Source organism: Neomonachus schauinslandi, chromosome 5 (assembly GCF_002201575.2).
Source record: "Neomonachus schauinslandi chromosome 5, ASM220157v2, whole genome shotgun sequence".
Lineage (NCBI taxonomy): Eukaryota > Metazoa > Chordata > Mammalia > Carnivora > Phocidae > Neomonachus > Neomonachus schauinslandi.
Window position 1 is genome coordinate 17,104,862 of NC_058407.1, and position 27,768 is coordinate 17,132,629.

Genomic DNA, 27,768 nt, shown 5'->3' on the forward strand with positions numbered 1-27,768 from the left:
TGAGTTAATACAAAATATTTATGACCACAACTGACATTATAGAAAGTGCTCAGTAAATGTTAGCTTCAAAAAAGTGGGACTTTTTTAAAAATCAGAATATAGTTTCTTCCATTCATTAAAATCAGTCCTTTTCATTTATTATAAACATTATACTGAGAATAAGTTTCTTACAAATAAAACCTTGTATTTATTTAAAGCTTTTCTACAAGCATGTCCTGCACCTTTTATGGGCATTGGCTCACTGTTCTTAAAATCTCCACCAAAAAGATCAGAGTAAATGTAAAAGCATTGTGAAAAAAGATAGTACATCAAAGAACACTGTCAAAGCACAAGGACAGTCCACAGAATGGGAGAAAATATTTGCAAATCATATATTTAGTAGAGGTATATGTTCAGAACATAAAGAACTTTTTTTTAAAGATTTTATTTATTTATTAGAGAGATAGCGAGAGAGGGAACACAAGCAGGGGGAGTGGGAGAGGGAGAAGCGGGCTTCCTGCAGAGCAGAGAGCCCGATGCGGGGCTCGATCCCAGGACCCTGGGATCATGACCTGAGCCGAAGGCAGACACTTAACGACTGAGCCACCCAGGTGCCCCATAAAGAACTCTTACAAAAATCAACAAAAAGACCAAAAAACAAAGAATGGACAAAGGACCTGAGTAGACATTTCTCCAGAGGAGATCTACAAATGGCCAGCAAGCACATAAAACGATGCTCAATGTCATTAGTTATTAGGGACATGCAAATCAGGACCACAATGAGATACCACTTCATACTCACTAGGATGGCTGTAATTTTTTTAAAAAAGGAAAATAACAGGTGTTAGTAAGGATGTGAAAAAATTGGAATCCGTTGTTGGTGGGAATCGTTAAAACAGTCCGGCCACTGTGGGAAATAGTCTTGCAGTTCCTCCACGAGTTAAACCTAGAATTCCACTTCTGGTAGATACCCAAAAGAATTGAAAAGAGGTGTTCAGATAAAAATGTATACACACATGTTCGTAATTCACAACAGCCAAAAAGTGGAAACAGTCCAGATGTCTGTCAACAAACTGATACACAGTGTGGTATTTTACATATAGTGAGTGGAATATGAATCAGCCTTGAAGAGGAATGAAGTCCTGACATGTGGCACAACCTCGTTGAACCCTGAAAACATTCTGCTAAGTGAAAGAAGCCAGACACGAGTGTCAGCCATTTTGTAAGAGCATTTACATGAAAGGTCCAGGGTAGGCAAATCCACAGAGAGCAGGTTGGTGGTTGCCGAAGCTGAGAGGAGAAGGACTGGAGAGGGACTGCTTAATGGGTGTGAAGCTGCCTTGTGAGGTGATGCAGATGGTTTAGGAACCCGAGAGCAGTAATGGTTGTACAACGTGGTAAATGTATGAAATGTCGACAGTGCTCGGTTTTATGTCAGGTGTATTTTACCACGGTGTACACACACATATCCCGGAACTGGAATTCATGTTTTGAGACAATTTAGAAGTCCCACAGAAAATCAGATATAAAGAGGCAAATCCATGTTACCTGATTTAGATAGCAATCTCTTAAGTACTCAGAAAATATGTTTTAAGTTTCTATTTATGAAAAAATTTTACAGAATACTTAAGGGAACTTAACCCAACTTGAGGGAAATTGTTTATGATGTATATTTTTTATTTTTTTTATTATGTTCAGATAGCCAGCATATAGTACATTAGTTTTTGCTGTAGTGTTCAACGATTCATTCGTTGTATGTAACACCCAGTGCTCATCACCACACATGCCCTCCTTAATACCCATCACCCAGTCACCCCATCCCCCACCCCCTCCCTTCTGTGACCCTCAGTTTGTTTCCCAGAGTCCAGAGTCTCTCGTGGTCTGTCTCCCTCTCTGATTTCTTCCTATTCATTTTTCCCTCCCTTCCCCTGTGGTCTTCCACGCTATTCCTTATGTTCCACTATGAATGAAACCACATGATAACTTTCTCTGCTTGACTTAGTTCACTTAGCATAATCCCCTCCAGTTCCATCTATGTTGATGCAAATGAGGGGTATTCATCCTTTCTGATGGCTGAGTAATACATTGTATATATCAACGACTTCTTTATATGATGTATATTTTTTAAATCTTTAAATTCATAGTCATTAATAGGGACATAAAAAATAACATTTATTTAGCTTTATAGATTACTAAAAATTCCATACACATTTTCTCCTTGTCTTTACCACCTCTTTCAAGTGGGGGTTCTTATCCCCATTTTACAGATGAAATAGTTGAGAGAAGTCAGGGTGACCTGCACAAGATCACAGTTGGAACAGCCACGTTAGAGCCCTCTGATTATAAACCCTGTTTTCATAAGTAGAACTGTATGTATTTCAGACTGTAACCAGTGGGGGAGATAACCGCTTTACTGAGCTATAACTTACCTACCATACAATTCACCCATTCAGAGTGTTTTTAGTATATTCAGAACTGTGCAGCCATCACCGTATCGAACATCTTCATCATCCCCAAAGAAAACCCATACCCATTAGCACTCATTCCCTTTACCTTGAAACCCCCCAGCCTTAGGCAGCCATTAGCCACTAATCTTCTATGTCTATAGATTTGCCTGTTTGGAACATTTCATATAAATGGAATAACCTTTTTTTTTAAACACACAGAAGACATTTTTTTTGCTTTTACACACACAATTTATAGCATATCATCAATAAATAGGTAATACCACGTTTAGAAAATAGAAATTTATATGTATATATGATAGCAATAGATTCTGTAATGCAGTGTTTTTTCCCAGATACATCAACCTGATTATCGGATGCTCCAAATGCCATTCAAGATACATCTAGAACACCTCCATAAATAGTACTCCCCCACACCCAAACTGACAGAATAGTTTTGTTAAAATCTGTTCACTACTCTCTCACACCCCATATTTTAAAAAAAAGGGAGGGGGGATGTACATGAAACACTTCAAAAGAAAACCCGTAGTCGGTAAATGTCTGTTGAGAAGCAGGCTGTACAGAATATGATCCATGCATATTCTTTGTCAGCACCATGGGGAATTATAATGCTGCCTTTCTGGATAAGCACTGAAATGTGGAATTCTTGGGATGCCTGGGTGGCTCAGTCGTTAAGCGTCTGCCTTCAGCTCAGGTCATGATCCCAGAGTCCTGGGATCGAGCCCCGCATCAGGCTCCCTGCTCTGCGGGAGTCTGCTTCTCCCTCTCCCACTCCCCCTGCTTGCGCTCACGCTGATAAATTTTTTAAAAATGTGAAATTCTCCATAATCTCCTTCCGTGAAGATACACACTGAGCTCTAACTACACAGGTTCAACAGAGGCAGGAACCATGGCACGTCCCCCCCTTTGGATAGTCCCATGGAGTCGTCACCTTGCCCTCAGCCAGGCCTTCTGTTTTGTGTGATTTCATTCTGAACTTCTGCGGATGCTTCTAAGAATATAAGCTTATCCAGCATGTGTGATATAATGAATCTCTTAAAATTTCAGGTTGATAGATCCTCAGACTCAAGTAACAAGGGCCAATGTAAGTACCTGCATGCACACTGACTTTAGTAGTTATTCCTTAATTCAAAGTAGGCACTTTACCGATTTTGCCAAATTTAATGCCTGTCTTCTAATAGTGTACTTTTCCCATGATGTTTTCCATGGAGAATGACTTGTCTGATTTTGAATAACAGTTGTGTGATAGTCTGTTCCTGTTATTTCCAGTTTGAACTCACCAGCATCACCCAGTTTGCTGCTCATCAAGAGAACAAGAGACTGGTTGGCTTCGTGGTCCGCACACCAGAATCCACAGGTGGAGAGGCTCTGAGCACATACGTTTTTGAAAGCAACTCAGAAGGCGAAAAGGTCTTATTTTTTTCATCTTAAGATTCCATAACCTCTCTGTCCAAACAGATACTTAAAGGGGTTTTTGCACCATCCCCTGGATATTTAGTTGACTATTCTTTGTTTCCCCATTTGAGGAGTTTAGAGAATACCTCTAGGAAGGCCCCACTGAAAGAAAACCAACTGGAATACAGTTTCTCTGTGGAAAATGCATGTCATCCTAAACAGAGTGATGAATAATGTTAATGGTGGGATACAGTTGTTTAGAAGAGGTATCAGGAAATGTTAAAAAAAAAAAAAAAAAAAAAAGGCAATTGCCTTCAAGTTTGTTCTTTTTTAAAAAACTAAAGCAAAAGTTACAATGGAGAAAATCTAGTCTCAGAGCAAACCAAGGAAGCAGACATCAGGAAACTCTTCTCATTTAGTATGAAAAATTTGTGACTGTGTTTGCTACCTAGTATCAATCAAAATTAATCAACTCTTCTTTCAGCAAACACCTGTTTGCCACTGTGTGCATGAACATGTGGTAGCTGAGTGTGATTTAGAGAGAAAGGAATAAAGTATTCCATTAAGAATTTTAAGGACTGGAATAACTTCAATTGCTACTGAACCTGGACATTTTTGTTATGCACAAATTGGCAACAGGAGACCAAGACAGGTGGGCGCTAATGTTCAGAGCCCCATGTGATGAATCTCCTACAGCCAGGTCCCCTGTCCCCACACTGACGCGGGCAGTGACCTCACTGTACTTCCATAGTCACATTTTCCGCCCCTAAAGTTCTTTATCCTTTTCTACCTTTGCCAAACACTACTTTTCTTGTCTTGCAGATATGTTATGCTATTAATTTGGGAAAAGAAATCATTGACGTTCAGAAGGTAAGGTGCATTTTAGTGCTGGTTTTAACAACTGCTCCAAATCTCTATATATACTAAGATTTCTCTCAAAAAGAGCAAAGATGTTCACTAAGCAGTGTGGCCAAATTTGAGATTCCCTTTTAAGCATTCTAACCACCAGACTTGCTAGGTCCATGATCACTGGTAACACATGTGGAGTTCTTTGTAAATTTCACTGCTACAGTCCTGCTTTATATTATCAATTTTTTGCTTGCTATTGTTGTCTAGATATTCTTTCTTTCAAATTGAGGTGGTAGAAACTTTAAGTACCTACTATGTGCTCAAAGGCCTTGCTGCTCAGAGCAGTCACAGACAGACCTCACCTAGAAATGTACTAGGCGTGAAGATTCCCATTCCTCCCAGTCTGTCTTTCACCCAACAAATTTTTGAGAGCCGAGTTTGGACAAAAAAAAAGCTTGGAATTACAGCAGTGAGCAAGGGAGATCTGGTTCCTGCCTCAGGAGTCTTCTAGTTCAGCACTGTCCAGTAGAACTTCAATAATGGAAATGACCTATATCTGCACTGTTTAATATGCAGATTGAATGTAGCTAATGTGACTGAGGAACAGGATTTTTAAATTTTAATTTAAGCAGTAACATACAGCTAGTGAGTATCATATGAGCAGTTCCAGTCTGTTGGGGGAAAGTAGGAAGGCCAAGGACCAAGACCAAAATACATGAAAGAGTAGCAAGCAGCGCAAGTGAGTATTTTATGGTTATAGATCAGGGGTTGACAAACTTTCTGTAAAGGGAAAGACAGTAAACCTTTTAAGCTTACATCTGTTGCAACTACTTAACTCAGCGACTGTAAAACAAAAGCAGCCATATACAGTATATAAATGAATGGCTGTGTTCCAATAACACTTATAAAAACAAGCAGTGAGCCCAGATGACCGAGAGAGAAAGGAGTTAAAGACCTAGAAGACAAAGGTATTGTAAAGGAAGTTCCTCTCTGGACTCTTTATGGGAAGACAGTTGTTATGATTTGTGTGAACGGTATTTTGGCTGAGACCAAAACCTTGCTCTAGATTCTAGCAGTAATGCAATTGAGTTTTTTCGGAGAAGCAAGGAGACTCATCTGAAGGCCCATACAGATAACAGAAGGAGTGAGACTAGATTACAGAACATCATGAATGCCAAGCCCAAAGGGGTTCTTAAGTGCATTTTAAGCATTTTCTTTTCTCCTTCTTAAACTCCCCTAACTTCAGGATCCAGAAGCATTGGCTCAGTTAATGCTGTCCATACCACTAACCAATGATGGAAAATATGTACTGTTAAACGATCAACCAGATGACAATGATGGAAGTCCAAGTGAAAATAGAGGCGCAGAATCTGAAGCTTAACTCTCTTGGGCCTTTGGGGGAAGAGCACCCAGGAAGGAGAGCTACCTCCTTAAGGGTTTTCAACTTCTCTGATATACAGGCCCATGACCTGGTTTCAGAATGCTGACAATCGCTTGTGGAATGTCCTCTGGATGCCTTGATACTGAGAGATGGGAGGGAAACAGTAAGAAATGGTTGACAACATTCCTACCCATCTACAAATGTTATTTTAGGTGCTTTGTGGTAAGTCTTTTTCTTAGATTGTATTGTTCAGCGCTCAGAATGAAAGTTGAAGAAAAAACGCATTGTTCACTTTATTCAAATGTCATCTCTTCAGTTTCCAATATCCTTTTTTAAAAACGGTAAAAACCTAGATTTATAATTTGATAAACACTAAATATTTCCTATTAATATAATCTATTTTTGTATTTTACTTCATGAGCTCTAAGTGCCTGTCACTCTGAAAACTGTATTTATAATCAAGCTTGTCTCACAATTGGACTTAACAGCATTAATTTGTGCAGTTAGGTGACAAGCCCTGCTTTGAGGCCTGAGCACTAGCAAAAATGCAGTTTTGATCATTTTTCCAGACATATAATAAAAAGACTAGCAGATGAGTACCAACAAAAGATGTTCAATTTTACATTGGAAACTTAATGAACCAGCATTCAGAAGTTTATGGTCCTTGGGTGCCTGGGTGGCTCAGTCGTTAAGCGTCTGCCTTCGGCTCAGGTCATGATCCCAGGGTCCTGGGATCGAGTCCCACATCGGGCTCCTTGCTCGGCAGGAAGCCTGCTTCTCCCTCTCCCACTCCCCCTGCTTGTGTTCCTGCTCTCGCTATCTCTCTCTCTGTCAAATAAATAAATAAAAATCTTTAAAAAAAAAAAAAAAGAAGAAGTTTATGGTCCTTTAGATATTTTTAGTGGTGGATCACCATGGACAGGGTGAAGCTCTACCAATTCCTGATTCTTCTGAGCCAGACCCTCCTTAAGGAATGGACCAGTTAATTTTAAAACTCACCTGAAGCACAGCTGGTTGTGGGGCTTGGTACAAAGTTCCTATTTCCACCCCTACCTATTAAAATAAGTATAATGATCTTGAATTGGCACAGTGTGTTTAATTATAACCAAGTTCAACAGAATATCATTGTCTTTGTAATAAATTAACCTAGCAATAAATGCTAGCAAATAAAAACTATCATTGTTTCTTTCTTTTGCTTTTTATGGTTATTTTCTAGAGCATCCTTGGAAGAAAACTAAAGTCAGTTCTATAGCTTCAATGTTAATTTCCAAAAAATTAGGGCATAATGAAATCACAGCAGAGAGGGATGTACCATCAAATACTTCTACTCAACATAGATGGAATAATGTGATCTCAGTGCCAAGTTGTTAAAAGGTATTGCTTTTAAAATGATGGATTAATAGAACAATTTCTGTAATCCAGAATTGTTACAGGGTCATCAGGAATCCACTTCCATAGCGTGTGTACCATTAGAGACAAAGTGAACTGATCTAAGCCAGGAGATATTCCATGAAATTATTAGTTCGGTGTTAACGAATGCCTTACAAAAGTTGTATATCGTAACCACATTAAATCAGTAAGTTCTCTGATAGGTGGCAAGAGCCACAATCCCCTGAATTTTTTTCTTGCTTAGCACTGTTCAGGGTGGGAGAGAAGAATCTAGTCATGAACAATATTGTTAGAAACTAATAAAACTTTGGGGTGCCCGGGTGGCTCAGTCATTAAGCGTCTGCCTTCGGCTCAGGTCATGATCCCAGGGTCCTGGGATCGAGCCCCGCATCGGGCTCCCTGCTCAGCGGGAAGCCTGCTTCTCCCTTTCCCACTCTCCCCGCTTGTGTTCCTGCTCTCGCTATCTCTCTCTGTCAAATACATAAATAAAATCTTTTAATAAATAAATAAATAAATAAACTAATAAAACTTTAAAAAAATTTGTGGCAAAGCATGCAAATCATAAGGAAAAAAAAAAGACTGAAATCCAGTACATTAAAACGAACATCAAAAAACCATAGAGGGGAGGAAAAAACACACCAGAGAGAATGAAAACACAAAATTAACTGAGCATATTAAGCAAGCACAAATGGCCAACAAAAAATCAGTACCCAGAATATATAAAATACATTAAAAACAAAACAGAAAAAGTCATAAAGGCATTTCATAGAATAAAAAATAAAAAGGGTTTTGAAATGGAAATATGTTCAATTTCCTGTAATAATCAAGGAAATGCAAAGTAAAACCACTGCGATATTACATATTCACCAGACCGGTAGAAATGTGGCTGTTGGTGGGGATGGAGTGATGGGAAGCCTCCTCCACTGCTGGGGTGGGAGAAGCCTGGCATTGTATCCATTGCTCTTGTACTTGGCCCTGCTACGTAGCAGATTCACTTGTGGGTACAACCGTGGAAAAACCCTTAACACATATACCCAGAGACATGTACAGTAACAGTTACAGTAGCCCTGTTCACAGTATCCCAGATTTGGAAATGACCCACATGTCATTAACTGAATACTAGAGAAGTAAAACTAAATGAACTATGGCTATGATGCATCAACATGGATGGATTTCAGAAACAATACTGCGAGTCTGATAAGCTACATAGTAAGAATCCATTTATATTCACTGTAAAAAACAAACCCACCACCACGTTATTTAGAAAAAATACAGATAGGTTATGACACTAGAGAGAGGCAAGGAATGGTTACCACCAAAATTCTGCACTGTGGTTTCCTCTGGATGGAAAAGGGAGCCGAGATCTGAGGAGGAACAATGGGAGCATCTGAGGCGGGAGCAACAGGTTTTGAACCTACATGGTGGCTACTGAAGTGTTCTGTTTTTATTCTCCATATATTACATACTCTTTTGCAGATGTTACGTATTTTTAAATAATTTTAAAATTTAGAAACAGTAGATAACTTGCCCTCTCTTCAAATTTACCAAATGAACGCACTATGAAAAATTAACAAGTGTCATGTAAATGAAAGGTGGGAAGGTGGAAAACTGGCACCCTTTTTCTTAGCCAGCTATTCGCACCGATTTTCATTGCCCAGCACTGCGTCTGGTTGGTTAGCCACCTGTCAGACTACCCTTTTTTAAGAAGTGCAAGACTTCCCTTCCATTGGCTACACTTAGCTGGCCACTTAAAAAGGAATAGTTTTTATGAGACCCACTCAGAGTCACATACTGTTCATCCTCAAACTTTTCCACCTAAAAGAGTAAAAGTAAAAATACTGAAGCTAACAGCTGTACGCCAAGTGCATTTCTGCCTATGAATAATCATAATAGCTAGCTAGTACTTATAGTAGTTACTGTTTCCTAACCTATGAAGTGCTTTACACAAATTAACTCAATCCTCAATCTGTGAGTTCTATACTATTAGGTCATTTTATGGCCGAGAAAATGAAGCACAGAGAGGCTAAGAACGTGCTGGTAGGCGCCAAATCAGGATTCGAATCAGTCTGGCTCCAAAGCCTATGCTTCTTACTGCTCTGTGACAAACCAGAGACCGCAATTAGCAAACACTTTTCTCATCAGTACTTATCAGTACGTAAACCTTTGAAGATTATTCTGATATTCAGCAATGATATCAATTTAAAGTCAGCATCTCTAATGCCTTGTTAACCTTCTGTGCCAATTCTGAAATGATTAAATACTGTAAAGTCAATATATCTAGATAGGCTTCTAGATACAAACATGTTAACTTTCCCCCTCACTTTAATGATAAGGAGGCATTACTAAAGAATGTTTCACGGGGCGCCTGGGTGGCTCAGTTGGTTAAGCGACTGCCTTCGGCTCAGGTCATGATCCTGGAGTCCCGGGATCGAGTCCCGCATCGGGCTCCCTGCTCGGCGAGGAGCCTGCTTCTCTCTCTGACCCTCCCCCCTCTCATGTACTCTCTCTCATTCTCGCTCTCTCAAATAAATAAATAAAATCTTAAAAAAAAAAAAAAAAAAAAAGAATGTTTCACTACACAAAGACCTTACATACACTAGATAATGTATAGCCTTTAAAGATGATCCCAGAATTACGACATCAGATCTACACTGATCAGAAGATAAATTTCAACTCCTTTGCTGAGTGTGACTCCACTAATGGGAACAACTGGACTGTCAGGTAAACCGGGTTTTACAGTAAAGAGAGGCAGACAGAGTATCCATATATTTGCCCAAATTGACTTTGTATACACTATACATAAGAACTTTTTTGTATAAATTAAGCACTAACTTTGCCATCACCTTCTCTGAGTTCACTGCCTGATGTTCATTTAATCTCTAGAGATGTGCACTTATTCTGGATCCTTTTTTTTTTTTTTTAAATCTGAAATCTCTAATAACCTGTTGAAGTCTTCCTAACATCTAAAAACTTGAAATTGTAGGGCTAAAACTTTCTTAAAAGGAATACCATCAGTATGAAACTTCAAACTTTAGCTGGAAAAAAAGTAAAATTATTAAAATTAGCTCAAATCTTTTTACATTTAGCCATCAAAACGTAACCGGACAATGTATGTGATGGTATTATCCCACCTTCCCCCCAATCTAACAAATTTACTACCTCAGGAGAGCAAAGGAGCAGCAACCAGACTTTACCAAGAACAATTTCTCCAGGGTAGTACAGCTGATCCTTGAACAACACAGACGGGAGGGGCACCAAGCCCTCATGCAATCAAGTACCTGTATGTAACTTTTGACTCCCCAAAAACTTAACTAAGAGCCTACTGTTGACTGGAAGCCTTACAATGAACCCATTACATATGTTATTTGTATTATATACTATGTTCTCACAATAAAGCTAGAGAAAAATGCTATTAAAATCGTAAGGAAGAGAATATACATTTATCATACTATATTTATTTTTGAAAATTGCATGTACGTGGACCCACACAGTTTAAACCCATACTGTTCAGGGGTCAACTGTATTTAAAAGGCTCTTATTTATTATTACCATTTCAGTTCAACTCATGTTTGTAAATGGCAATAGTTTTTCTAACATTAAACACTGTAAACCAAGGATCCCTTCCCAGGATTAGGATTCAAAATAAAAATTCATGTGGGTTCTTTTTATTTGAAAATAGCAAGCAATGGAAAGATCAAGAATGTACAAAGGAAAGTACGAGTTCTTCACCTGGGATATATAGAGAGGAACCAATACCAATTTTATACTTGAAATTTCTGCCTATGTGCATGCAAGGATTTTTTTTAAAGATAGATTCCCTATATTTTATTAGAGGGAACTCCAAAAAGGTTAATGTTAAGAAGTACTGGTTTAAGACATTCAATTTTGAACATAAACATCCAGGGGAAGTAAATTATTAAAATTGTATTTATTAATGTTTTATTATACATATATTTTCTTAGAATTGGGGGAGCCCCATTCAAGTGAAGTAATAAACTTGCCATCCTTTACAAAACTTAATTAGACCTGACAAAGTTATGGTTAGTCCTTAATTCCTGAGAATTTGAACATTATTGAATTTTTTTGTGAATTTACAACAAATGCTCACTCTAATTTTAAATTACAGTATGTCTGAAAACAATATTTAACAATATGTTAGCAAAGAAAACCATCATCTAAATGTGTGTATTAAATGGTGTGAAACACTCAGGCCCTACTGCTCTGCACTTTAATAGCATTTAAGTATGGTTAATCTTTTCAGAGATTTTATTTCAAATATGTGTAACTTATCCAGACTGCAGTGACATTATTTTGCACTAATGGCAAAATAATAATCACTCTCTTCTCAATGTACATATCCATGGAGTCAGCATATGAACTCTACATAGTATTCACAAAATCGATAATAACTGATATGTGGGGATAATGAACAGAGACATTGGATTCTCTTCCAATGACAATTTCTATCCATATTAAAGGAGATTGTTTTAGGGAAGTCAGAGGAAAAAAACAGAACAATATTGTTGCTATGAAATGGTGACAAATTTGATGCAATCAAAGCAAAATCATTAATATAACATTTATAATAATGAAAATATAAATTACTAATTATGCAGCATGCTTTAGGGCCATTTCTACAGTTAGTATGAATTACAAATATTAAATGCCTTTAATCCATCCATTGTACAGAATTCTGTAAGTCATGTTTACATAATAAACAAAAACCATTTTCTACCTATTCTGTTTCTTCTGACTGAACAGTGAAGTGTTTATCTTGGGCTGGGAAAGTTACCCTGCCAGTAACCAATGAATACAGATAGGGCATTGTATACCTGTTCCAAAAGCTGGAAATCAAACAACGTTAGAATTCCTTGCAGGATATACCCAAAGAAATGCTTAATAGGCAAGTGCAATGGAAAAATCAAGTATTTCCCAAATGATGTATTACGTGTACAGTTTTAAACTTTGTTTTCTTTGTAAAAGTATCACTGTATCATATTAAAAGATTATATATAGGTCATGATTAACCATTTAATTATTAACTGACATAATCTTTACAAAAATAAAGCTACTAGCCTGCCAGGAACTAAATTTACTCAAAATCTTACTGTACTTTTTAAATCAGTAAATGATTTAAGTTATTAGAACTTTATTGTCACAGTGGTAATTTTTAAAAAGCCTGCACAGTGCTTAATCTGATGTCTTAGATTATACTTGGTTTAAAGAAAAAGTCTGCCCAAACTATCACCAAGATTTCAATTCAACCTAATGTAGAAGAAACCTGAGTTTGGATGTGAAAATAAAAATCCATATAATTTTCTCTGATATCATACGCAGTGCCTTCAACCAAAAGTGAAGCTTCAAGCAGGACTCTTATGGCTTTCTCTGAATTTTCTTTCATCTTGAGTATTAAGTAAATCTTAAAGCAGTTGTTGGAGGTTACATGTTTTCAAAGCAATGTAAACTAGTTATAAAATGTCTTACCAAAGACATTAACAGCTCTCGTGAGTCACATGAAAGTAACAGTGAATCAGTTTTACACTGTACATTAAAGGTACGTAACATACTTGTGCCTCACCTCTACTATCAAAACCATCTTTACATATTCCTGTTATAAGAATATTGATATGTATGCTTCATCAATTTCAGGTTTCATTCATTTTGTTTAAACATGTATTTGCTGGCTGTACATAGCATATGCACTGAATTTCCAATGACTTGAGACAAAAATGGATCCAAGACCTATGCAAATACAAATGAAAAACCCTCACGCAGGTTACAAGAGCTCTGAGGCAGCAGTTTAGGAATCCGGAGTGGCCCTTCCACGGCTTCACTTCACATGACTCTCCACAGGCACATCTGCTAGCCTAAAGTCCAGGCAAAAATCCAATTTAAAACCTCATTCTCAACCTTTGAAAAGTAGATGGAGCCTTTGGAAGAAGAACAGACTTAACTTTAGAGCACTGCTTTACAGAGTTGCAACATCCACCGATTACCAGAGATGTGGCCCAGGACCCACTTCATCATTAGCTCATTAACCTCATTTCACCAGCAACAGTCCTGACACAATCCTGATTATCTCAGAGGGGCAACACATACCATCAATATCATTTGACCACAGGATCTGCAGACACAGTGCTGTCGGACAGGTCTCCATTGCTTGTTTTTGTCTCTTCTGGAAGCATGGATGAAAATAACAATGGACAGATATTTGTTCATTTTTTAAAAATGAATTAAGTAAAAATTGAGAAGGACTGAATTACTAAATTGCAAATTAAGAAAATGGGCTTCTACCAAATAGTTCCCTAACAGTAGTTCCCTAAAGTATATCGAGTGTATTTACCTTAATTTTTTAGAAATCTAAGCTGACGGGGCGCCTGGGTGGCTCAGTCGTTAAGCGTCTGCCTTCGGCTCAGGTCATGATCCCAGGGTCCTGGGATCGAGCCCCGCATCGGGCTCCCTGCTCGGCGGGAAGCCTGCTTCTCCCTCTCCCCCTCCCCCTGCTTGTGTTCCCTCTCTCGCTGTGTCTGTCAAATAAATAAATAAAATCTTAAAAAAAAAAAAAAAAGAAATCTAAGCTAACTACTGCGAATGTAATGTTCTGGCTGGTACTTACTAGGGGTGTCGAATTGTGAGAAATGAGAACTGCATCTGGGGGGCGGGGGGTGTCTCGCTGGCACGTTTGAAGGCACGCTGCCTCTCGGCTGGTCCCCCAGCCAGGCCAACAAACCACTATTAGAGTGCACTGCTGTCACTCATAGAAACACTGCTGCAAATGCACATGTAAAACTGTCCAGAATACATAACTTCCCATTTGTGTTTACGATTTATTTTTTAAAGCAGCTTTTTACTGTGATTGTGATAAAATGAATTCCTGTTTTTTCATGCAAAATGTCACATGCACATGTTTCATTAATGGAGGAAAACTATCTCATGTCTCCTGCAACTCCGACTACGCATCTGAGCAACGCTGAACTAAGACAGAGCCCTAAAACAGAAGAACCTGGGCATGTGGGCACTACGCATCAGCCAGAATCACAGAGTTTGTTAAGAACAGTCCAAAGCAAGGAGTTCCACTGAGACAGAAAGGTTCATCTGTTTTGCCTTAATGCTTTAGGCCTTAAAGTAAATATCTAATCCACCTACAGAGTCTTCCCAGTAAGCTCCGCTGGAGACAAGCTTCTGGCAGGAAACGCCTGAGCAGAACCTAAGCAATAACTGACTTTCCTCATAATTTAGATCAACCTCACTCAAATTCTTCCAATCTACCTTAGCCTTGGAAAAGGACCCAAAGAGAATATATACATATTTTCATGTAATAAATACTGAACATCTTCCAGGTAATAGCCTGAAATCACTTTCAAGCACATAATTATTACTTAGTCTAGATTCCAAAAATGCCTGCATATCCTAATTATTAACATAGTATTTAATTTATGCAACATTATCTGGGAATAGATACTTGATATAAGTGGTCTACCCAAAAGAATCACCTCTATTCAGTGTAAAAAATATATATATTTTAAAATTTAACAAAATAAGATTAACAAAATCATCTTATTTTATGAAATACAAGTTTTACACCTTGATTTGTGAAATACAAGTAAGAAAACAGGAAAAAGGGCAAACATGAAAACTCAACTCAGTTGCTGTATCTAGTTTTGAGCTTCCGAGCAAAAAGGAAAACTAAGTTACACAATTTCTGTAACAGAAAAGAGGAAACATCCATTCTTCAGGGAAGACAACTGTTCCTAAATTTTAAATCTGAGGGAAATGTATCATAGGAGTCCTTAAGTATGAAATAAGCAATTTACACCATCCTACAAAGAATACAATGGACAGAATCCTTCCCGTAATGACTCAAGTTCACGGATATGACAATCAGTTATCAGGGCTACACTGCGCTCTGACTCTGGCTATGCTGGAGAGCAGGAGGCCTTTACCCACGACACTACACAGAGCCCCTACTGTTTTACTACCTCCTCAGTCCCCCATCCTATCTCATTCAGTCTGTGTCTAGTTATCAGCAGCTCTGCCTTCAGAAAACATTTAGGGTTCCTCCTAATCTGTTCCTTCTTCTCAGACACAAGTTGAAGGGTGAAAGAAAAAACGTGTTAAATTTCATTTAAGAAAAGATGAAACTGAATAAAAAGTTACCCCAGACTGAAATGTAAAAACTATATACATTTCTGTTCGGTTTCACAAATGATCCATGTAGGCTGTACTTTTTTTTTTTAAAGGCATTTCTAGGTCTAAATTATTTTCCAAAAGGAAAAGGAAGCTAGAATTCTGACCGGATAAAATGGGGCATTAGCGGCTACTACTAAAGATTTATTGGTCTTTCCAAATTTAAGCCACTCACTGACCTTTCTCTTTCTTTTCTTGGTTTTCTTCAGCCGCAGTCTTGTCTGCTCTGAAGAAAATTCTTGCACTGCTCAGTGAGAAATAGAGCAATTCAAATTCCTAAGTAAATAAAAAAATGTAAAATAAAAGCTGAAAATATTTATTGTAGCAAAATATTAAAATTATTATAGATCTGTAACTTCTAAAAAGCTCTACTGTAAATCATAAATACAGAAACTGAACTAGGGGCACCTGGTTCTCTCTTAGAGAGAACATGGATGGAAGGTTTCAGAAAAACCTCCACTGCTAAGCAGCTGCCTTCAGCTCAGGTCATGGTCTCCAGGTCTGGGATGGAGCCCTGGGTTGGGTCAGGTTGGGACGGGCTCCTTGCTCAGCAGGGAGTCTGTTTCCTCCCTCTCCCCCTGCCCTACACCCTGCTCGTGCTCTAATAAATAAAATCTTAAAAAAAAAAAAAATGAAGTAATCCCATCCATTTTTAATATGGAATCAAATGGCTTCCAAATGCCATTCTTTTAAAATACACTTATTACCACTATTCGTTTCACTTGTTTAAAAGGGGGTTTCCATAGGATTTGTTTTTTCAGATATCAAGCAGATTTAACTATTATTCTCCTCTACCTGTAGACAGACATCCAAGCGCTTCTGAGTGAGATTCATGGTTTGTAGCAGTTTTTCATCTTGACTAGCTGACTGTACATTCTGTTGCTTAGCAACTGCTCTTATCTCCTTCAGGTACTTCTCTCTAACAGACTGGAACCAGTGAAGTGAGTCAAATTCCTGGTACTGATCCAAAAGCTTCAAAATGTAAGCCACACCTGCGGTCATTAGCAAAACCAAAGCTAAATGACAAAGAGTACAGAAGTTGTATTCTACTCCTTTAAAAAAAGATACAAAAGTATAAAGAACTAAAAATAAACCAGTCAAGAAAAAAAGAAACAAGGCTATGAAAATCACTTAGCGAGAACATGGATGGAAGGTTGCGGAAAAACCTCCACTGCTAAATAGCCAGCAACTGAGGAAACTGCAGAGAAACTCTACACAAGATGCTAAAACTCTAAAACCACCACCACAACAAAGTCTAAATATGAGGTCCAACGAGAATAAGTGATTAGCAATACCAAGGGGGCATGAATGATAGTTATAAAATGATGGAAAACAAGTACTACTAATCAGATGACCTAGTTAAAAAATAAAGAGTAACACTGCTCAGGAAAAAAACGAATCTACAAAGAGCACACAGACCTATTAAGCAAATGCTTTTAAAAATCCATTATAATAGGCAAACATAAAATTAATGGAAAAACAATTCCATTAAGCTTACCCATGGCAAAGCCATCATCAGTAAAAGCAGCTCCAATTTTATTTTTTTTATTCAATTTCTCCTTGCAGCTAATGGAATGCTCTACAAAGTTGAGGGTCTAAAAAGATATAACATATTAGAGAAACAACTGTGCTAAAATATCTTCAGAATTTAGTTCCTAAAACAGACATTTCAAAAATTATAAACAGGATCTCTTCTAGGTTCCTGTCCTTTTGATTTGAGACATCTTCCTCATATAAATAGCCTCCTGGTGAGATCACAATCTGTACCAGTATCTTTTAATGGCTCTTCTTTCCAAATCCTTTAACAATGAGCACTCTCTCGATCACCGATCACCACTTACCCCAAGCACAGTGCCTTGTATATGGTTCCTCATAAAATATTATGTACATTTTACAGATGAGGACACTGAGGCTTGAGAGGCTAAGTAACTTGCCCAAAGTCATACTCTAAGTGAAAGCTGGAGTCAGAAAAGTAGGTATGCTTTGTTTACTTCAAAGCGTTAAGTGCTCTTATGGGTGGTAATCCTTGCTTCTGCCCACCCACTTCATCCTAAAACATTATTTCTTATCATATTCTTGGTTAAAATGAATTAGTAGTTATTTGGATAAATGAATTCCTCCAAAAACTGCTTCCCTAAAAATTCAGCTCCTACAAAATACCTTATCATTTATTCAACAAAGATTTACTAAAGATTACTATATACCAGGCATTAATTACGATAAAAAAAAGGAATACCATCAAAGAGTACACACTCTAGAGCAGCACTCTCAGCAAAGACAGAAATACTGTGTATCCTACTGTCCAGTACAGTAAGCCCCTGGCCATATATGGCCACTGAGCACTTGAAATGTGGCTAGCAAAACAGAGGAACTAGATTTGTTATTTTATAAAATTTGAATTAATTTAAATTTAAGTAGCCACTTATGGCTATATATAGATAGCACAGCTCTAGAGGGGTAAAGAGAGACATGTTTAGGAATAATTGTGATACACCGTGGAAGGTACTATAATAGCTGATGCTGGAAACAAAAACACCAAGTTTCACTTTTTTTGCCTGTAAAACTCACTGGGCAATTAATCACAGATTTTTGAAATCTCTACCAACTATTATTTAAATCTTTTTTTTAGATAGCTCATTTATGTTTGTCTTTTTTCTGGAATTAGATGATAAACTCAAGCACAAGAAGTGTCCTATACTTCCCTGGAGTGCTACCCATCCACCCATCACTAACTGAATTCGGACAGCTGCCCTGCAAAACTCTACTCTCCCGGAAACTCACAATTTGTTATTTACTGTGGCTTCAATATACTGTCCTTCAAATTAAAAAAATATGATGAGGTCACCCTAAGTTAACTACACTGTTATCCAAGTATAACTAAGACAGATTTGCTTCCAGTCTGACACTATTTTAGGATGAAAAGATAATGCTTGCTACATCACAGTTACAACATATAATTATGATAAAGCATTAACAATTATGATGGAGCATTAACAATAAACATATTAAAAACAGTAGAAAAGAACATTTACAAAGAAAAAAGCTGTCCACACACCATCCTCTACTTCCAAAGGATAACCATGGTAATAATATGTAAGAAGATACGTTAACAAATCAGGCAGCAATATGAAAATTTATTACTCTTTATCAAAGTTAGATGTAATCAAAAGCCACATTTGTCTAGTGATATTTAGATTTTAGAGCTACCCATTTACAATTTTTTTAAAAAAAACAGTATTATTATAGAAATCTTTAGGGCAACGTAACTCTTACTGCTAGTATGCCGCTCTCTCTCTTAACTCCGTTTTCCCCACTCCAACTGTCTGTATGATGTGATTTGGAGTAACTTGAGCTCTATTTGGATGACAACTATACAGAACTGGAGCAGGACACACGATATATACTATGAGGAAGCACTTAAAATTTAATCTAGATGTTAGTATTTACTACTGTATAGAGAGAAGTTGTCCTTAAACAGTAATACTTTTAAGAGACGTGTGAGAAATAACTTCATATTGTAACAGAAGTTAGTCAACATTAATCACTTAAAATGATTATATGGTATAATCAGCCCAAAGATTATATGGTGTATATATAATGGAGTACACTCAATTTAAATAACACTAGATTTTTCTAGCAGTTACTAACAAATAAAAATCCATCTCAACTGTAAAGTAAGTTTCATTCTGCATAGCTAGTTAAGTAAAATTCCTAGGCCACCTTCCCTGAAATCACATTTAGCTTTTCTACAACCAGAAAGTAATATAGTCTACTATGTGCATTTCCTGCTACAAAGAAACTGGATCTATTTACTAACTTTTTAAAAAAAATTCACTTTGGGTACTAAAAATACTCACCAGAGGGGGAACAATGATATAGAAATTTCGAAGATGTATATTCTTTGGCCTTCGAAATTCTGGAGCAAAAACATCTACAAGCATTTTGAAATACTCCGTGCCTTCAGCAGAATTTCGTGTGTGATCACTGAGGACTGAATCCAAATGCCTAAAATACAAAACATTATTTACCTGGTTCCTTTCTCAGAAGAAGGTATGGCTATCTCATCTATCTAATTTATCTATCTATTTGAGAGAGACACAGACAGAGTGTGTGCACGCACGCCACGCGTGGGCGAGGGTGGGGAGATGGGAGGTGGGGCAGAGGGATAGAGAGAATCTTAAGCAGGCTCCACGCCCAGCATGGAGCTTGACATATGGGGCTCAATCTCATAACCCTGAGATCATGACCTGAGCCGAAATCAAGAGTCAGACCAACTGAGCCACCCAGACACCCCAAGCCTCCCAACTCTTGATTTCAGCTCAGGTCATGATCTCAGGGTTATGAGATCGAGCTCCACCTCAGGCTCCATGGTCAGCAGGGAGTCTGCTTGAGATTCTCTTCCTCTCCCTCTGCTCTCCCCGCCACTCTGCAAAATAAATAACTCTTAAAAAAAAAAAAAAAAAAGTCACACGTTCAACCAACTGAGCCACCCAGGCACCCCAAGAAGATATGGCTTTTTAAATCCATCTCTTATCACCTTAGATGAGAGTACTCAAAGTATAAAACATTGTAAGACATTTCTAAGTCCATTTCCTTGGAGTTCAGAATGAACTCATTTCCATATGAAAAAAAAAAGCTGATCACTATGGCTTAATTAACTTAGTCCCTAATATAAAATATGTAGAGCATCTTAGAACTTAAGTTTTGTATTTCTTCTGCCCACAATAAGTCCTGTAGAATTCCATTACATTGTTTTTTTTTTTTTTTAAGATTTTATTTATTTATTTGACACAGAGAGAGAGGCAGTGAGAGAGGGAACACAAGCAGGGGGAGTGGGAGAGGGAGAAGCAGGCTTCCCGCCGAGCAGGGAGCCCGATGCGGGGCTCGATCCCAGGACCCTGGGACCATGACCTGAGCCGAAGGCAGATGCTTAACGACTGAGCCACCCAGGCGCCCCTCCATTACATTGTAAATAAATTCCTCTTCATTTTAACTGTCTTCACTAATGCTTCTTCTGTACCTTCCTACCTCAACTGAAATCTGGCTCCTTTTCAAGAACTTAGCTTCCCACTTAACGTTCAGAAACATAAGCTGCTTTTTCTCCTTCATCCATCATTTATACCTACCACCACTTTCAAATTATTCCCCCACCACTAAAAGGTAGGAATCTCTCCTTTGAGACTCACATGATCCCACTATATCCACTACCTAACTACTCCTTCCTGAAAGCAGTTTTCCTTTTAAACCACTGCCCTACCTTTATTTATCTCAGACTATAATATGTATTTTCGCTATCATTCTGGAAGACTTCATTGCTCATTTAGATAATCAATTCATTATCATAATTCCACAACTTCTTGACTTCACCTGCCATGAACTTTCCTTCACTTGCTGTCAGTCATCCACTCCTTTGCATGGATCTGGACCTTGCTATTAGCAGACAGCTTTACCCTAGGGATCTTAAAAGACAATTATTATCCCACCTCTCTGACCTCCTGGAACTGCTTCAAAAATATTTTTTAAATGTCATCAATTTTTAAATGAATGACATCATTTAATAAGAATAACAGTCTGATTTTCTTCTTTGACATACAAGCCACAAACTAATCATTTCAGGGCACAGGACTTTAAATATATTATTAACTGTACATGGCTTCTTTAATTTGGCAAAAAACTAAGCTACCTAATAGACTATTGCAAAGCAAATCTTGTGTTGGGGCCTTATTCTCATAAATATGCACACACATTTTCCATTTCTTTTCATTTAAAAAAAATTTTAAGCCTACTGAAAAGTTGAAATATAGTGTACTGGACACCTATTTACCCCTCACCTAGATTCACCATTTAACATCTGCCACATTTGTTTTCTTTTTCCCAAAACATTTCAAGTTGGCAGATTCCATGTCACTTAGCCCACAAATGCTTTAATATGAATCTGTTAAGAACCAAGACATTTTCTTACAAAGCCACAATATATCATTACACCCCAAAATAAAATACAGTATTATCTAATGTACATAAACTCTGATTTCCTCAATTATCCCCCAAATGTTTTTTTTTCCTCATCAAAGATAAATTAAGGATTACCTACTGCATTTGGTCATCAGATCTCTTCAGTTTCCTAATCTAGAAGAGTTCCTTGCCATTTTTGTCCTTTATGACATGTGACATTTTTTGAGTCTAGGCCAGGTGTTTCATAGAATGCCCCACACTCTGAATGTCTCAGATGGTTTCCACATAATAAATTCAGAGTAAATCTTTATGGCAAGAACACAACATGGGTATTTGCCATTACACTGCATCAGGAGGCCCCATAGTATCAGTGTGTCCTGTTAACTGGTGATGCTATGTTTGATCGTTTGGCGGAATACATCCATCTCTCTAAAGATAGTTCCCTTTTGTGGTTATTAAGCAATTTGTGGGATAATCTTCTGATAGTGAATGAATACTCTGTTCTTCAAAACTGTTTTACTGATGATTTTTGTCTGGTTTCAAGCATTAGAGTGGTGGTTGCAAAACAGTGATTTCTCCCTAGATTTTCTCATCCATTCTGTATCGATTAGCTGGCATTCTTCTGTAAAGAAGGAACTTTCCCGGGCGCCTGGGTGGCTCAGTTGGTTAAGCGACTGCCTTCGGCTCAGGTCATGATCCTGGAGTCCCGGGATCGAGTCCCACATCGGGCTCCCTGCTCGGTGGGGAGTCTGCTTCTCCCTCTGACCCTCTTCCCTCTCGTGCTCTCTGTCTCTCATTCTCTCTCTCTCAAATAAATAAATAAAATCCTTTAAAAAAAAAAAAAAAAAGAAGGAACTTTCCCTCTGCTCCTTTCTTACCATCACTGGGGCTCCTAAGTTCTTTATTCAATGTGTTATAATCAATTTCTACCATTATTAGTTTATTAATTTATTTTGAGAAAGAGAGAACAAGAGAGCATGCAAGAGCACAAGTGGCGGAGGGGCAGAGGGAGAGAGAGAATCTTTATTTTTTTAAAGATTTTATTTATTTATTTGACAGACAGAGACACAGCGAGAGAGGGAACACAAGCAGGGGGAGTGGGAGGGGGAGAAGCAGGCCCCCCGCCGAACAGGGAGCCCGATGCGGGGCTCGATCCCAGGACCCTGGGATCATGACCTGAGCAGAAGGCAGCCACTTAACTGACTCAGCCACCCAGGCGCCCCTCTAATCTTCCCTTTAAGATGATTTTATTATAAACATATACTTTTTAAGTCTCCAAATTTAGATTACCTTGCTGCTTTTAATGTTTCTTCTGCAAGACCTTCTTCTTTTACTAGTTCTTCAAAATTTACAATATCTTCAAGATCAGGCACAAATCTAAGAATTGGGAAATAATTTTATTAAATATGCACAACTGACATAGATATGAAAGTGGTATTGTAAGGCTAAATTTTTCAACTATATATTTGGAAAGAACTTTGCATTTCAGTTCTATTATTAATATAACCAATTAAATTCTAAAATTGTCTTTTAGATATGAATAATCAAATTCTAATCCTTAAAGTCATGTAATCTTTAGAACCATTCAAACTGTACTGATAGGTTAACTATAACTTTAAGAGAAATAAAGATTTTCAGAGATCTGCTACAGTGTTAAAATTCAAGAAAAAAAATTTAACCAGTAGAATTAATGGTTTTCTTCCATATTTTATCTCAAAATATAGCAATAAGAAAACACTTGTCTACAATATCAACTACAATAAAGATAAATTTAAATGACATAAAATTCTTAAACGGCATAAGCAAGGCAAAAACGATGTTCGCACCCATACCTGATGGCGTTGCTGCTACAGTGGAGGCCACCAGATCTTATCATCCGTATATAGCCCATAGCGTTACCTTAAAAATGACACACACACACACACATCAGATATTTATACAAATAATTCTAAACTCTAACAGTCAGGAATACAGTCATATATAGCAGTCAATTACCAGGTTTCACCACTCTTAAGTACCAAAGGATTCCTCTTCTCTGCTTTACTTTAGTTCTTGCTCCATAAAAGTAAAACTTACATATTAGTGTGCCTAAAATATAAATATATATACACTTATACACAGCTGTATCAATAAATAAATGTGACTGACATTTGATAAACAATTTCATTAAATGACATTTTTAAAAAACATAGTCAATAACTTCTTCATTATCACATCGAGTGCCTCCCTCTCTCTTTCCTCCCCTCGCCACCCGCACACATGCAATTGGAAATGATATCAAGAAATCTTTACTTGACGCCTCCAAATTATACCTCCAGCCTGGATTACTCTTCCCGGTTTTTTAATCCAATGCCTATGCCTTCATGACTAAGAAAAATTTTTAATTTAATACGTTCAAGTCAAACTCAAGACCTTCACCCTGTTATATTTCCTATCTCAAAGAAACTGACATTTCCATCCTTTCAACTGCTCAGGCAAAATGTCTTCAAGTCATCCCTGACTCCTTTCTTTCTTTCATACTTAACATCTAATCAATGGGCAAATTATACTAGCTCTACCTTCAGAATGTAGCCAGAATCCCACCACTTTTCATGTTCACAGCGATGACCCTATACCAAACCAATACATCTCTTGCCTATACCTCTGCAATATGTAAAGACCTCCTGATTTCCCTCCTTCCACCTTCAGCATCCTGCCTCCCAATCTTCTATCTACATAGCAGCAGTGCTGATGGTTCTTTTCAAACTAAGTTGGAACATATCCTTTCCTTTTCTGAAAACTCTACAATGGCTTTCCATCTCAATAAGATTCAAATCTCTTATGTGGTCAACAAAGCCCTGTGTGATCTTGCCCCTTGCTACTGTTCTGATATCCTGCCCCACCACTCAGGACTTTACTAACTCCTCCATTCCGGCCCCTATTTCCCAAAAATGCTAAACAGACTCAGGACTTTGGCACTTACTGTCACCTCTCTCTGATATGCTCTTTCCCTGAATATGCACATGGCTTATTCCCTGATGTTATTTAGGTCTGTGCTCAAATGTCACCTCCTTAGAGCTTTCCTTGAACATCACCGAACAGCACTGCCCAAAACTATTACATCTCCTTACCCAACACTTGACACTGACATATTCTGTATCTTTTTATTTGTGTCTCTCCCAACTGGCATGCAAAATCCATGACAGAGCTTCTGTTCTCACTGCTCCATCCCTAGAGCCAACATATCCTGGCACATAGTAGGAATTCAATAGTACAGTTGACCCTTGAACAACATGGGAGTTAGGGGCGCCGAACCCTCCATATCCGCACAGCTGAAAATCTGCATATAATTTCTGACTCCCCCAAAACTTAACTACTAATAGCCTACTATTAACCAGAAGCCTTAACTAGTGACATAGTCAATTAACACATTTTTTGTATGTTACGTGTATTATATACTGTGTCCTTACAATAAAGCTAGAGAAAAGAAAATGTTAAGAAAATCATAAGAGAAAACACATTTACAGCACTGCACTGTATTCATCCAAATAAATCTGCATATAAGAGGACTTGCACAATTCAAACACATGTTGTTCAAGAGTCACCTGTATATTGCTCAAATGAACTGAAATTAGTTGGGAGAAAGAATGGACAAAAAGGTAAGAAGCAGTTAATATTTCACAATCATTACAGTAATATATGCTTTACATACACTATCTCACCTAATTTTTTTAACAACTCTCAAAGTAAGTATTACTCCATCTATTTTAAGCTTATCCCAATATGAGAGATACATCTTCTAAGATGCAGAATACCTATCTTAAAAAAATAAAACACCTGGTTTCATTGTTTTCCTACAATTGGCAGAACAATATCTGGCAGATCAAAATGTGCTAGTGAGAGGCAAGTATAGAGCAACAGTTAGGAGGAACCCTCTGAAGCGAGACTTCTTGGGTTCAATGGACTCTGCCACTTTTTAGCAAGAAAATCTAGGTCAAGTTACAAAGTTTGTATCTCAGTCTCCTCATCTGTTTCATTAAGCTCTACAGGGCAGAGATTTTGTTTAGTGCCTTGTTGTCTTCAATAAATACCTGAAGAATGAATGAGTAGTAATACCCATAGCACTGTGAGTTTTATATGAATTAGAACCAATAAAGCACTCAGAAAAGCTTTGGCACATAGTAAATGCTCAATAAATGTTAGTGGTTGTGGTGATTATGTCAGCAGGCAGGTTATTAGACAAAAGGACTTTTCCTTTTGTTCCCAACTCTCAGATTTCTTACTCTTTTTCTCAAGATATTTAAGAGACTCAAAAACACATTACTATGCTTTATAAGGAGATTGAGAATTTATATTTTCTAAGAAGAGAATAAAGAATAAAATCCTGGAACAAAGTGAAAAGGATAATATTCACCAAATGTTGAACGCATCCTGGTGGCAACTGAGGTGACACTATTTTTTGTGTATTGGGGGGGGAATATGTGTATTTTGATGTGTACTGGGGGAAAATGACTAGCATAGTAAGCTCATAATTAAAGATTATTTCATAAGACAAAATTATACCTTAAAAAATATAAAAACATTAAGTAATAGGGCAAGCAGTACTCACATGTGGGGAAAAAAAACCTCTGACACTGGTATGCAAATAAATGAAGTTTTAAGCAACAATGCTTTAGAAAAACAGCTCTTAATCTGAGGTCCATTGACTCTAACTTTAAGCACCTGAACTCTGGTATAATAACATGCAAAACTGTATGTATAGTATATGATTCTGGAGGAAACCAATCCAGAGTTTTCATCAGATTCTCAAAAAGGGTTAAGATCTATTGCTCCAGAAGTTTACAATCTAATATGACATCAAATGTCTCTACAAAGAAAACTGTACTTGTGGGACAATACCTCATTATTAAATTGTTTAAAATTTAAAAAGTCAAATGTAAAATTCTTTAAGTTCTTGTACTAATAACATAATAGAAATGTCTAATATGTAAACCAATTAATTTATAAAGCTTAAGCTAGTGTTCAGTGACTTTACTCTAGAACTAAATCCTTCCAATATCTTCCCCACTAGTAAATTTAAAGCCCCTCGAGAATGAAGGCTATCTCTTTTCTCAGCATCTAGAAGAGTATTTGGTACAACAGTTTCCTGGTAAATGTTTGATAAATGAATGAATCTCAGGAAGTAAAATTTTACCAAATTGTAGTCAATAAGAATTTACTAACTGCTTGGGAGTCTACAACTGTGAAGAATATAAAATACCTTTAGACTTAAGTTAAAAAACCCGGTTTAAGTCCTAGCAACACTATTTCTCTGAGTTTCTCTTTTTTCATCTTTAAAATGATGATTACACGCCTCTCACATAGGGTTTTTGTGAGGACATTACCAGAAATAATGTGTGTGGAAAGCTCAAATAAGTACAGCTTTGTTAATCTCTGATTACTAAATGTAGTTCTTGCTTTTAAATATAATATAACACATTTCAGAAGACAAGTTCTACCTGTGAGGCAGGACAACTCAAGAAATTATATACAAATATGGAAGGATATAACACAGAAAATTATAATACTTAACATTTCATCTTTAATTAAACTTATTTGTAAGTAATGTAACTTATTTACTTATATTAATTAACTTTTCACATAAATTATTTTATACCTTTGCACTTAGGCTGTAACTTCAGGGAACTAGTTTGGTTTTTTTTTTTTTCAAGATTTTATTTATTTGACAGAGAGAGTGAGCACAAGCAGGGGGAGCACAGGCAGAGGGAGAGGGAGAAGCAGGCTCCGTGCTGAGCAGACAGCCCGACGCGGGACTCAATCCCAGGACCCTGGGATCATGACCTGAGCCGAAGGCAGCCACTTAACCGAATGAACCACCCAGGCGCCCAGGAAACCAGTTTCTAAAGCCCAAAGCAGTGCCATGAACAGGGTAAGTACCTAATAGTTACCAGCTGACTATTATGAGCAGGATATTTGAGATGAGTTAAATATATTTTTAATTTAATTGAAGAGGTTTTATTCGGTACATATTAGCCCACAGGGTATCAATTATTTCTGTACCAACAGTCTAATCATACTTGAAAAACTTTTGGTAAGAACATTACTCTAGTGGAATAAAATCAATCTCAGGCACTCAGATATTGAGTTATTTATATAAGATATTTAAGGAGAAAGATTCTTGGAATTTGTATT

At 37.4% G+C, this 27,768-nt stretch overlaps 2 protein-coding genes across 6 annotated transcripts in view; one reads left to right on the forward strand and one right to left on the reverse strand.

Annotated features, from left to right (window-relative positions):
• Nucleotides 1–6,803, forward strand: part of APPL2 (adaptor protein, phosphotyrosine interacting with PH domain and leucine zipper 2) — a 52,867-nt gene extending 46,064 nt beyond the window's left edge. For all 3 annotated transcript variants that reach the window (XM_044915345.1, XM_021687371.1, XM_021687372.1), the window contains 4 exons: nt 3,492–3,528; nt 3,714–3,854; nt 4,662–4,709; nt 5,935–6,803. In XM_044915345.1, coding sequence (XP_044771280.1) covers nt 3,492–3,528; nt 3,714–3,854; nt 4,662–4,709; nt 5,935–6,069 — 361 coding nt within the window. In that variant the 3' untranslated portion in view covers nt 6,070–6,803. The remainder of the gene's footprint in view (nt 1–3,491; nt 3,529–3,713; nt 3,855–4,661; nt 4,710–5,934) is intronic.
• A 4,264-nt stretch (nt 6,804–11,067) lies between these two features.
• Nucleotides 11,068–27,768, reverse strand: part of WASHC4 (WASH complex subunit 4) — a 60,208-nt gene continuing 43,507 nt past the window's right edge. For 2 of the 3 annotated variants that reach the window (XM_021687369.2, XM_044915347.1), the window contains exons 27-33: nt 23,430–23,496; nt 22,888–22,974; nt 19,503–19,650; nt 17,144–17,240; nt 16,441–16,637; nt 15,825–15,921; nt 11,068–13,633 (exon numbers count right to left, since the gene is read on the reverse strand). In XM_021687369.2, coding sequence (XP_021543044.1) covers nt 13,566–13,633; nt 15,825–15,921; nt 16,441–16,637; nt 17,144–17,240; nt 19,503–19,650; nt 22,888–22,974; nt 23,430–23,496 — 761 coding nt within the window. In that variant the 3' untranslated portion in view covers nt 11,068–13,565. The remainder of the gene's footprint in view (nt 13,634–15,824; nt 15,922–16,440; nt 16,638–17,143; nt 17,241–19,502; nt 19,651–22,887; nt 22,975–23,429; nt 23,497–27,768) is intronic. The other variant, XM_021687370.2, reaches the window with a different exon arrangement.